Here is a 13,199-nt window from a genome sequence, read left to right as displayed (position 1 = left end):
CCGACATTCCGAAAAAACGGAAAGATAAAGACAGAGACAGGCCGCCTAGGTCCAAAGCTGCCGATGACACTTTTGCAGCCCTTGATACCCACTACTTCAGATTCGCAGGCCTCTACTGAGACCCAGTCGGAGTCCAGTATGCTGTGAGATGCTTCAACTGTGGAACCTGTGGATGTCTCTACCTTGGATGGGTCCTGAGCCGCTGTGCAGGCACTGGCATCTGAGAGTGTATTCAGGCCTACTGACTTGCATATTAAACCAACGCTGTCTTCTTCTTCAAGGTCTAAAACTCAAACTATGCCTAGAAAACCGATGCCCAGACTGCATGGTCAGGCCTCTATGCTTAAAAAAACAGATGATAAGATCTGCTGAAGACCTTATTACTTTAATTAGGGGAAGACAACCTTCTCCCTCTAAGAGACCTAGGACTGAATTTTGCTTGATATATCTGTGACCAGGATTCTGAAATGTCTGTCTGTTTACAGACCAGGATTTACCCTTACCTCTACCTATTCTGATGATGATGCAGCAGACTCTATTCCCTCTGCTTTCCCCTAGAGGATTTTTCTTTTGGTGAAACCCTGCATACTCTTAGAAAGCCAGGATTACTCTGATTCTCTCCTGTACTAGACATTGTTGTTGATGCCTTTTCTGAATCTAGCTTGGTCTACCTCCTGCTCCCAGAAAACCTGATAGATATTACAGGGTTCCTGACTCTCACAAGTTCCTTTTTAAAAATCCTGCTGTGGATCCTGAGACCATTTTACAGGGACCCAAGGGCATCAAGGCTACTACTGCCACTTCTGCAACTTTGGCCATTAGGGCCTTAAACTGTCAGTTTCATATGTTAAAAGTATCAGCAGCATATCATTGGATTGCTTAAGCAGAAAATGATGTTGATTCCTAACTGTGCTGAAAATAAGGATTTACAGGATTTAATGCATTCTGCTGAACAGGTTGGAAAGCATACTTTGCAATGTGGTTTTGATTCACTAGAGGCATCTTGCAGGGCTGCTGTCACTGGGTCTGTACTTAGAAGGCATGCTTGGCTTAAGGAGCAATCTTTAACAGATCATGTTAAAGCTAAATTGCTGGATGCTCCCTTAAATCAGGACCGCCTGTTTGGCAACAAAGCAGAAGTAGTTCTTAAAAAGATGGAGGAAAAAGCTAAATCTTTGCAAACTGTGTTAAAGATTTCCTACAAGTACAACCTCCAAGATTTAGTAGGCATTGGCGCTCTAAGAATTGGTCTTTTCCTGCCTCTTCCAGGCCTTCTCAGTCCAAACCCAGAACCAGCAGAACACCCAGGCTTCAGTCCCAGGGTACGCACAGGACTAAACAGTGGGGGGGCTTCCAAATCAGGGAGCAGTAAGATTCCACCCTATGGTAAACTGTCTCAATGACTTAACCTTAAAACTTCCAAGCACTTCTCAAATGACTGCTCCTTTAGGGGGAAAGATTGCTCTGCAAGCAAACAACTGGGAACTCATTACCCAGGACAAATGGGTTTTAAATATAGTTTCCCAGGGATACAGATTTCACTTCCACACATTACCAACCCCAAACGGTTGGCCAGATCTACCCCCAAATCAGTGGGCAGAGGCTCAAAAGCAAGTACTCTCTCTTAAGCATAAAGGCTATTCAAACTGTACCAGAAGAGGAAAAGGGACAAGGTTTCTACTCAAGACTTTTCCTGGTAGCCAGAAAAGGCAACTCTTGGCATCTTATCCTGGACCTTTCTGTATTAAACACCTTTTTGGTGATTCCAAAATTCAAGATGCTAACTCTTCACCAGTTACTTCCTATGCTAGGCAAAGATGCCTGGTTGGCGACACAGGATTTAAAAGTAGCCTACCTGCACATCCCAATCAGGAAATCTTGCAGAAGATACCTACACTTCAAAGCTGGCTACATGCACTGTCAGTTCTCTGCACTGCCCTTTGGCTTATCTACTGCGCCCAGGATATCCACAAAGTGCCAAGCTCCAGTCATTGCATTTTGCAGGCAAAGAAATATTCAAATATACCCATACCTGGACGATTGTCTTATTCAGGCAGAAAGCCAGGACATACTTTTGAATCATCTGGCATTTGTACAAAAGGTGCTAACTTGTCCGGGGTACACCATAAACGAAAAGAAATCCCATCTGGTACCCTGTCAACAAATTATATTTCCTCACGCCAGAGAAACAAATTCATTTGACAACTTACTTCACACTAATGGCCACAAAATCCCTTCTTATCTGCAAGGCAAATACTGCAAGCCTTGGGGTTCATGGCCTCCTGCATTCTGCTAATTCCATATGCAAGACTGCATATGAGGAAACTACAGTGGTATCTAAAAAACCTATGGTGTCAACATTCTTAGGATCTAGAAGCAATGATCCCTATCATACCTTGCCTACAGTTAGAGTTCCTTTCGTGGGCAGAGGCCTGCCACCAAAACAAGGGACTACCATTCACTCTACCCCCTGCCGCCCAAACCCTAACAACAGACACATCAGAGTATGCATGGGGGGCTCACCTGGCAGGGAAGTGCATTCAGGGCAAATGGAACCCAAGTCAAATGCACCTGCATATCAATCAAAAAGAAATGTTAGCTGTACAGAATATTCTGACAGTTTTCAAGGACTACATTCTTCCAGGACAACTAATGGTAAAGATTGACAACACCATGGTTATGTGGTACATAAACAAGCAGGGGGGTACACATTCTTATCCCCTCTGCAGACTAGCCATGGCATTGTGGAACACAGCCTTGAGCTACCAAGTGCACCTACAAGCTCAATTCTTGCCAGGAAAATTGAATACACTGGCAGACGGACTAAGCAGAAATCTCATGGACCCACATGACAGAAATCTCATGGACCCTCATGAGTGAGTGCCCCAGATGTCAGAAGGCCTGCTGCTAACATGCCCTGTAAAACTGCAGTGGCAAACCCAGCCCTGACTTTTCCCAGGGAGGGTCACAATCATAGTGAGCAGAAATGGCTGCAGCATGAACCTTCACAGAAGAGAATGACAAACCCTTGTCCAGTAAGTAAGATGCTGTAGATACTGTAAAAAAAAATTATTAGGCACTGAAAGCCCTTTGCTGTGCTCCAAAGAAAAAAAATGACATCTAAAACCTGTTGAGGAAGTTGAGACCCCACCGCTCCATCACAGAATACGCTGTTTAGTTAGATGGACTGCACCCACCTTGACAAAATGATTGATTGTTTGACTGGGATAACAAATGAACCTGTGGCAGAAGCCAAAAGGAGGGAGGCTGAATTAAACTCCTCAGCAGAGGATACCAAGCTGACAGCACATGTCCTGAGAGGGCACTAGACTGGACTTTTATTTCGTTCACAGAATACCCTAGGCACCTTAAAACTGCCATTACTGGAGATGTTGTTGTAACTTGTCTTCTTTTTTTTTGAGCAGAATCAGGCAATCCGTCCAGATAATAAGGACCAGATTCTCCTGTCTGTAGATAAACCAAAGGGCAATGCAAGAACTGATAATAGAGAAGTACCAGCCCGAATCTCTCAGGAATCCCCCAGCTGGGCCTGATGGATGTGAAGATAGGCCTCTTTGAGATCCAGGGTCAGTGATTCTACAGCCAGCATGAGCAGAGAAGTTGTTGTAATGTTAATAAACTTGAACTTTGGAATGTAGGTAGTATAGGTAAACAAATGGACAAATCCAGGCGGAGGGACCACCTGAATTGCCCCATCTGTAAAAAAGAAATTTGCTCTGAGCCTCCATCCTTTGCTGAGGAGGAGGCACCACATGCGCATGAAAGAAAAGGAGGAAAAGTGTAAAAAAAAAACTTGTGATTTATATTTATTATATCCATTTTGTCTGGGTGATCTGATGCATGAACCAACTCCTGGAGCTCCTTACACTCTATACCCCTCAGATAAGCATCACCTTTAGATTTCAATTGACCTAACAAAAAAAATGATACTCAGCAGCATGAAATTGGCAATCAAAAGCCCTCCCCTAATACCCTTTGGACCTTGAGTAATAGTTTCGGATCAGCTTAGGACACACTTGTACAAATACTTGTGTGCTTCTGGAACTCTATCTGTCTGTTGGTAGGGTAAGGGGGAGGTAAAGAATCAGGATTAAGGAAGAAAAGGAAAAAAAAAACACAACAAACAACTTCTAAGACAGGAGGAATAGCTAGGGCAGAAACAAAATTGGAATTCCTGAATTTCTTCAGCTGAGGAATCAAGGTAGTCTGAGGAATGATCCATCCCTCTAAATCTGCCTCCACCCTAGGCTTTCTCTTATAGAAACCCTGATCAAAGTAATCAAGTCCTCATCAAGTTTTAACATATGCTTTTAGGAACAGGGGCTAAATGCAATTATTAACTTTTTCTGACATCCGATAACTGAGGCAAGAAAAGACAGCAGCAATGTGAGATGAAGAACATCTGGAACCATGGATTTTCAACATGTTGACAAGCAAATGGGGGAGCCCAGACATAGATCTATTTGCTTCCCCCCAGAACTACCAATTGGACAAGTTTTGCCCAAGGACTCCCCACAAAAAAGCCTGGAAAGTAGATGCTCTGTTCTTCAGCTGGAAAAACCTATCAGTCTACGCCTTTCCCCCTCTGCCTCTGCTCTCCAAAGTTCTGCTAAAAGTCAAACAGGACAAACCAAGAATGAATTTGATTGCTCCAGACTGGCCACGCCAACACTGGTACCCACTCCTGCGCACTGTGTCACAAATATCTCCATAGCACCTGCCTCAGACCCCTTCCTTGCTGTCTCAGCAGGAGAACCAAATTCTGCACCCTCAACTTCCAATATTGAACCTTGCAGCCTGGCTAATCACTTAAATTCACCCTTATCATCCCTCAGCAAACCTGTGATGGATGTCATCTTGGAGGCAAGAAGACCTAGTACTAGAAAATCTTATGCTGACAAATGGTAAATATTTTGTGCCTGGAACCAGTCTTTAGCGATGAGCACAGCAGCGCCCAGTTTACTTCAGGTTTTGCATTACTTAACTGAGATGCTTCACAAGGGCCTGTCTTTTTCCTCTATTAAAATCCACGCTTCAGCTATTTCAGCTCACTATAACACAGAACCACCCCTCTTCTCTCGTCTCCTGCTCAAGCAGTACCTCAGAGGGACAAAGAACTTGAGACCTCCCAGGAGAGCTCTTACCCCTGCCTGTGACCTTAACTTTGTTTTGGAGAAGCTCACTCTACATCCTTTTGAGCCAGCTGCTACTGCAGACTTAAAATTTCTTTCTTTGAAAACAGCCTTCCTTTTAGCAATCACTTCAGCTAGAAGGATATCTGAATTACAGGCCCTTATGGCAGTGGAGCCTTTCATCATTTTTCATGCGGACAGGGTATCTCTGAGGACCAATCCATCCTTCATGCCCAGTGTGGCTCTTAATCAGTCCATTCATTTGCCAACCTTCTTTCCCACTCCACAGAACAAAGGGGAACGGATTCAGCATTCCTTGGATGTGCACAGACAACTTAGATTCTACTTGGACAGGACTAAATCTCGAAGAAAATCTGAACAATTGCTGGTAGCATTTGCTGCAGGGGCAAAGGGGAAGGCTATTTCAAAACAAACCATTTCTAAATGGATAAGCCATTGCATTCATTTCTGCTGTTAGCACCATGGAAAACCTATCCCCCTGGGTATCAGATCTCACTCCACCAGTGCTGCATCTACTTCTGCAGCCTTTCTCAGAGGTGTTCCTACCAGGGATATTCCAGAAGCTGCTACCTGGAGTTCTGTACATACTTTCATTAAGCATTATCATTTACCAATTTTCTCTAAATCCAGAGCTGGCTTTGCCACTGCTTTCTTGCAGGGCCTTATAGCTGGCCCTAATGCTGTATAAACTCCTCCTCCTAACCATTGCTTTGGGAATCTACCCAAATGTAATGACTGCAACAGTGAAACACAAAGAACACAGTACAGTTGTGTACACTTACCATAAATGTAGATGTTTGAGTGTATTCAGTGTTGCAGTCCTGGTTCCCCTCCCTCCAGCCCCCTACTTTTCTCTGGCTATACTTCTACTTTCTTTTGCTATGCTTAAAAGCCTTTTTGGTGTATTTGCTTTTGGTTGGAGGTATATTTTTGTGTTTTTAATTTTATTTGCTCCCCATTAGGGGGGCACCTGACATCTGGGGCAAGAAAAACTGATGTAATGGCGTTGGATGCATGTTTTATATCCCTGACTACCTAATGTCATGGAAGAAGGGACAGCAACTGACGCAGGACCCAAGACTTTGTTAATCAGGCCGACTGAGGACAACCTGCCAGCAGATTACCCAAATGTGATGACTGCAACAGTGAATACACTCGAACATCTACATTTATGATAAGTGTATACAACTGTACTTTTTTCTAACACTGGTGTCTCTGTGTCCTTTAGTATTTCACAGTGATAAGCAAAATCTATGACGTGCTTACAAATTTGTTGTTTTTTCAACAAGTGACACATTTTGTTGCTATTTATTTTATTCAGAAGAGGTTTTTTTTTTTAATAGCAAACTTCTGTCAGTATCGTTGTAGTTCTGGTTATTACATTACTAAATTTTTTCAAACTGGAAAATTACAGTTAACATTAATTGTAAAAAAGATTCACTGTTCAACTGGTGATTGCAAATCATAAATTGGGAATTAAGTGGCATGTTTAAATGATATCCTGTCTTTCCTTCTTGTTCCTGTTTTCCTAATGCTTTCTAAAGGCTGTAGAACTTCTGATCGATCAGGTACTGAGCCTAGGTAACTTTTAACATTAATACATTGCATTTGTGTGTGTTAATTCTCCAAGTGAGTCTCATCTTTCATTACAACGTATTAAAATAAGGCATTATTTTGCAGGAAATGCTGCCTGGGCAATGGCCACATCCAAACCTGATATCCTTATTATTCTTCTACAGAAATTGATGGAAGAAGGAAATGTGCTATATAAGGTACAGTGGAGCAGAATCAAGTCCACCGTTATGTAAAACTGACCATTCTAAGTTGGTGAAAGTTAAGCAAATGTATGCAGTGCCTGAAAATAAAAATCTAACTTGTGTAATGCTTCAGTATATATCATTGATTCACAGTGTTGGTTTGGCAGTTAGACTGTCTAAAACTACATTTTCATCCCAGGGTTTCATTGCTGCAGTATGAACATTTGTAAATTGGAGATTTACTCTGAACTTCTCTGGACACTGGAAACTGGTGGACTTAGTCACCTTGGCGCCTTTTCTTTGGCAACAGCATTCCTTGCAGTGTTGAGCTTCTCCCCGGAAAAGTGCACCAAATGTTATTGCTGTCATTGTACCTCTGCCATCTTACGTTTAAGCCTTTTTAATTTTTTTTTTCTGAAGGTAAGTGTTTACATTTTGTAAAGTTGTTTGTCAGGTTGTAACTCTGTAGTTTTTAGAATCTTCATCTTCGATGCCTAGGGCTTCTCTTACTTTTTCTACTCAATCTTTTCACCCCATGCTCAGAATGTGGGCATTTAAATTCAGCCCCTAAATCTCCATGATATGGCATGGCATGACTTGGGGTGGGTGGGACTGCTCTAGTTGTGGAAATTTTAGTTGCAGGACCTTACTAGTCAGGCAGAACCAAACTTATTCAGAAGGGGCTGTTTAAATTAGAGCTGTCCGAAAAAGAAAAATAGTTTTAGCCAAAGATAAACCACCCAACCATCCAGAGAAAAAAACTGAGAAGAGAAGGGCAGACATGTCAGATATTCCAATTCTACAGAAACTATCCACCAACTAAAGCACTACGGTCTTCCACTTCTCCTTTGTTCCATAGACCCTCTTCTGTAGCTACTCCTGCCAGATCCTTGTCTCTTCCCAAACGGTTGACATCAGGTGCCACTAAAACAGGGAGCTTCTCTTCAAAGCATGAGCTTTCCAGATAGCTGGCTTCTCATCCAGTATCCACAATGTCCCTTTGTTTTTACAGATCCTGACTCAACTTGACTGGGGACACATGATGTTTCCTTTGTGAAGACTCATTTGCAATGTGGTGTCATCTTAGCCCACAGTGTGCCTATAGTGGTTTGTAAAGAAACTTTGACCACCTTTATTTCAGATGTTCTTTGTGTTTCACTGTTGCAGTCATCACACTTGGGTTATCTGCCTGCAGGTAGCCCTCAGTCAGCCCGAATACCAGAGACTTAGTATCTCGGCGTCGGTTGCTGTCGCTCCAGGACTGACGTCTGGTCGTCAGGGGTATAAAAACATGCAGCTGACACCATTACATCAGTCTTCCTTGCCGAGGAGCCCAAAGCAGAAGCAGTTCGCATGAGTGCCAGTCAGCCACTACCTGAGTTTTCATTTCTGAATTGAATCATCCTGAAGTCTTCTAAAGCTAAGTACCCCGTTGGAGATCTTTTTTTTCTTTCTCTAACTGATGTCAGAAAAAGTTAACAATTGTCTTGCCTGTGGAAAGCAAATACCACACCAAGATTTCCATTCTTACTGCGTCACCTGTTTAGGCCCAGACCACGATGTACCTCACTGTCGGTTTTGTGCCTTGTTCAATGCCCAAACTATTCATCATCGGGCCCTTATTGTCACTAAATACTTTCATTCTCAATCTCTGTATTCCGAAATGGCTTCGATAAGCCATCCAACTACTGATCTTCTGAAATAAACCTAAGGATAAAGACAGAGACAGACTGCACAGGTCCAAAACTGCCGACAATGCTTCCGTTAAGCTAGTTGCCAGTTCGCTGGTACTCAGTGAGGTGTTTTTGCAGCCCCTGATGCCTGCTTCTATGGATTCGCAGGCCTCTACTGAGGCCTGTTCTGAGTTCGGTATGCCGCAAGTCTCTTCTTTGACTACGAAACCTGCGGATGTCTCTACCTTGGATGGTTCCGGAGCCGCTGAGCAGGCACCGGCTTCTGAGAAAGTTTTTCGCACTACCTATATTCGACACAAACCGATGACTTCTTTCACGTCTTCAGTTCTGTCTAAAACTACAGAGTTTCTAAGGCCAAGAGTACAAGCTACGTTTAAAAAAAAACGACGACCCAAACCCAAGCACCTGCTTCCTTGCAACAACATCAGATGCTTAAAATGGCAGAAGACCTTATTATGCTGATTAGGGGAAGCCAGCCTTCCCCTGCTAAGAGAAAAATAGAACTGTCCTCAGCAGCTTGAACAGACCGAGTTCGACGACTCTGAGGTATCTGATTATGAAGACATGCCTTTATCTGTTTATGAGGATTCAGATCCAGAGGAATCCATTCCCTCTGCTGCTCCTGCAGAGTTTTTTTCTTTTGGTGAAACCTTACATACTTTAAGAGAGCATTTCCACTGGGAATGCCAAGACTATCCTCAGTCCAAAAAGATAGTTAGAGAATTTTTTGATTTGCCACAGCATGGTCCTTTAGCAATACCCCCAGTCCTGGATGTTGTGGATGATGTCTTCATGGAATCCAGGGGGAGGTTGGCATAATGGTTAAGATGTTTACCTTACAAACACAAGGTCTAGGGTTTGATTCTCTTATGGGGCAATTGGCTAGGCTTAAAATAGTTCACAATGGCAGTTACCCTAGTACTAATTTATGAACCTATACTTTACCCCCTGCTCCTAGGAAACCAGTCAGGTACTACAGAGTTCCTGACTCTCACACATTCCTTTTCAAAAATCCTACTGCTGACCCAGAGGTCATCTACCAGGGGCCTAAAGGTATCAAAGCAACTACAGCTAAGAATCCAACCCCTTCGGACAGGGATTCCAGAGCTTTAGACAGATGGGGTAAGAAAGTATACACGTCTGCAACTCTCGTCATTAGGGCTTTGAATTGCCACTTTCACATGCTGAACTACCAGTGACATATTGTGTAACTTATTAAGCAAAAATTAGCTACCTTTACAGACTGTGCAGAAAATAAAGAATTAAAAGAGCTAATGCATTCTGCAGGCCAAGTCAGCAAGCATACTTTGCAATGTGGTTTTGACACCCTAGAATCATCTTGCAGGGCAGCAGTCACTGGTTCTGTACCGAGAAGGCATGCTTGGCTTAAGGAACAGACCTTGCCCTGACCATGTCAAATCAAAATTACTAGACGCTCCTTTGAACAAGGACAATCTGTTTGGCACCAAAGCAGAAGAGGTTCTTAAAAAGATGGAAGAAAAAGCTAAATCTATGCAGACAGTCAAAGATTTCTTACAAGTACAGCCTCCTAGATTCAGTAGGCATTGCCCCTCGTAGAATTGGTTCTTTCCAGCCCCCTCAAGGCCATCTCAAACTAGACCCATGGGAAACGGACCCCCCCCCCAGACTACAGTCTCAGGGTATGCAGAGATCTAAGCAATGGAGTGGCTCCACTTCAAAAACAGGGAGTTCTATGCCCCCCCCCTTATGGAAAGAATTCACAATGACTTCTCAAATCCACTCCCCACCTCTGCCCAACTGATCGTGCCCCTAGGAGGAAAACTTGCCCATCATGCAAAAAACTAGACTTCCATCACCAAAGACCGATGGGTCCTCAACATGGTATCCCAGGAGTACAAATTTTACTTCTACTCACTGCTAACCCCAAAAGGGTTCCCAGACCTTCCTCTAAACCAGTGGGCAGAGGCACAAAACCAAGTTCAACCCATGCTCTCCATAAGAGCAATTCAACCTGTTACTGCAGAACAGATAGGTCAAGGGTTCTATTCCAGACTTTTCCTGGTACCCAGAAAAGAGGCACTTGGTGCCCAATCCTAGATCTTTCCATTCTAAACACCTTCCTGGTGGTAACAAAATTCAAAATGCTCACCTGCACATCCCTATCAGGGACTCGTGCAGAAAATGCCTACACTTCAGGGCAGGATCTATGCATTATCAGATGTTCTTCGTGTTTCACTGTTGCAGTCATTACATTTTAGTTATCTGCTTGTAGGTAGCCCTCAGTCGGCCTGATTAACAAAGTCTTGTGTCCTGTCCTGCGTCGGTTGCTGTCCTTTCTTCCATGACGTCAGGTCGTTAGGGGTATAAAACATGCAGCTGACGCCATCAGTCTTTCTTGCCGTGTGGTGCCCAAAGCAGAAGCAGTTTGCAAGTGCCGGTCGGCCGACTCCTGAAATTTTCATTTTCGAGTTTCAGAACCGAAGTCTAAAACTAAAGCTAAGTACCCCATTGGGGAAACTTTTTCTTGCTCCTTACCGATGTCAGTAAAAGTTAATAATTGCATTACTTTTGGAAAGCAAATACCTCATAAAGATTTTCATTTGTACTGTATTCCTTGCCTAGGCCCTGACCACGACGTACCTTGCTGTCGGTTTTGTGCTTTATTTAATCAGCGCACTATCCGTCGTCGGTATATTTTCGCCTCTAAATATTCGGTTCTCTGTTTAATTATCCAGAAATGTAGTCGGTTAGCCATCCGACTACCGGGATTCCAAAAAAACGCAAAGCTAAAGACAGAGACAGGCCGCCGAGGTCCAAAACTGCCAACGGCAATTCTCCTAAGCCAGTCGCCATTTCACCGGTACTCAGTGAAGTGCTTTTGCAGCCCCTGATACCCGCTACTTCTGATTCGCAGGCCTCTACTGAGACCCATTCGGAGTCCGGTATGCCGCGAGATGCTTCAACTATGGAACCCGCGGATGTCTCTACCTTGGATGGGTCCGGAGCCGCTGTGCAGGCACCGGCTTCTGAGGGTGTATTCAGGCCTATGGACTTGCATATTAAACCAACGCCTCCTTCTTTACTTAGGCCTAAATCTCGATCCATGCCTAAAAAAATTATGCCCAGGCCACATGCTCAGGCCTCTATGCCTAAAAAACAAATGATAAGAATGGCTGAAGATCTAACAACATGGTGGATTGTATGCATATTATAAACAGTGAAATGCACCATTCCTTAAAGAGGCTGTCAAGTAGATACATAAGTGTACACAACTGTACTTTTCCCTCCCTCCAGCCCCCTTCTCTCTCTCTCTCTCCTCTCTGTGTATATTACTCACCCCTTGCAGGGTATTGGTATTTACTTTTTACTGGTGGTGATTTCCCCACCATAGCTTAGCTCCCTGTTGGGGGCTCCTGACATTTGGGGCAAGAAAAACTGATGTAATGGCATCGGTTGCCTGTTTTTTATACCCCTGACAACCTGACGTCAGTCCTGGAGCAACAGCAACCAACGCAGAAATATTAAGTCTCTGGTATTTGGGCCGACTGAGGGCTGCCTGCAGGCAGATAACCAAAGTGTGATGACTGCAACAGTGAATACACTCGAACATCTACATTTATGGTAAGTGTACACAACTGTACTTTTCGTTTAAGCCCTGTATCAGCACTGATAGTGTTGCAGCCAGTGCAATAATCTGTGCCAATGCCATCACTGACCAAAGATATCCTTTCTTCACTGCCAGTGCCCTCAGCATCACCTTTATTGGCCCCAGCAATCATTGGGGTCGAAGGCTTCATTGCCAATATCTCGGTGTCTGCTCTGTTTCCACCTTTGGGGACATTCTGAACTTCATTGCTTCTGGCATTCAGCCCTTAAATGGCAAAATTGGTGACTTCAGCCCTGGAATCTTTGGTGCTGATAGCACTGGTATCCATCCTGCAATACTGATGGACTCAGTCCTGAATTCCACAGAGGACCTTTCAACACGGGAGAGTCAGTATGCTTTCTTTGAGACAGAGACTATCCAAGATGTCTGAACACTGTTCAGCAGCTTAATTTCAGTCTTCCCAGTGTGAAAAAAGAAATTGAAACACAAGGGCAAAAAACTCTTTGTCAGTTTTAGTAAATTCAGCTACTGGCTAGTAAGTACACTGCCTGGATACCAGCAAAGAAGAAACTGAGAGAGGCTCTAAGATAATCAACTAGAAAAGGTGAACAGAAAATACTGACTGGGAAGACTCCTACAGCTGTTCAGGAAAAAGTAGTTAAAGCTCCAGCTTTGGTGCAAGACATGATTTTCAGAAACTGAGGAAAAATGAGATGTGAAGTTGGTGAATTTCGCCTTCATTTTTACTGATGGGTTCGGAGCCGATCCCTCGTCTCCGAGAGGCCAAATTGCAAAGCTCGTGGTCTCCAAAGAGCTCGAGGCCGAAACCCTATCCCATGATTCTCCTCTACTTCCCCAGATCTAGTTTGCCGCTGCAACAGATCGTGCATGTTCCTTACAGCTCAGGCCATTTTTCTTGTTAATGAAGTAAAAGATTTCTTTATTGGTTTCCTTTTGTCATTTATTGAGAAGATGTTTTCCTTAG

At 43.6% G+C, this 13,199-nt stretch overlaps 1 protein-coding gene across 2 annotated transcripts in view; it reads left to right on the top strand.

The window, feature by feature from the left end:
- Nucleotides 1-13,199, top strand: part of TANC1 (tetratricopeptide repeat, ankyrin repeat and coiled-coil containing 1) — a 3,647,153-nt gene that overhangs the window by 3,436,995 nt on the left and 196,959 nt on the right. The window contains exons 26-27 of one of the 2 annotated variants that reach the window (XM_044074752.1): nucleotides 6,719-6,742; nucleotides 6,855-6,946. In XM_044074752.1, the coding sequence (XP_043930687.1) occupies nucleotides 6,719-6,742; nucleotides 6,855-6,946 (116 nt within the window). The remainder of the gene's footprint in view (nucleotides 1-6,718; nucleotides 6,743-6,854; nucleotides 6,947-13,199) is intronic. The other variant, XM_044074753.1, reaches the window with a different exon arrangement.

Source organism: Protopterus annectens, chromosome 6.part0 (assembly GCF_019279795.1).
Source record: "Protopterus annectens isolate FY-2018-M chromosome 6.part0, PAN1.0, whole genome shotgun sequence".
Taxonomy (NCBI): Eukaryota; Metazoa; Chordata; order Ceratodontiformes; family Protopteridae; genus Protopterus; species Protopterus annectens.
Note: the sequence above shows the minus strand (reverse complement) of the source record. Positions and strands in the feature narration are given on the sequence as shown.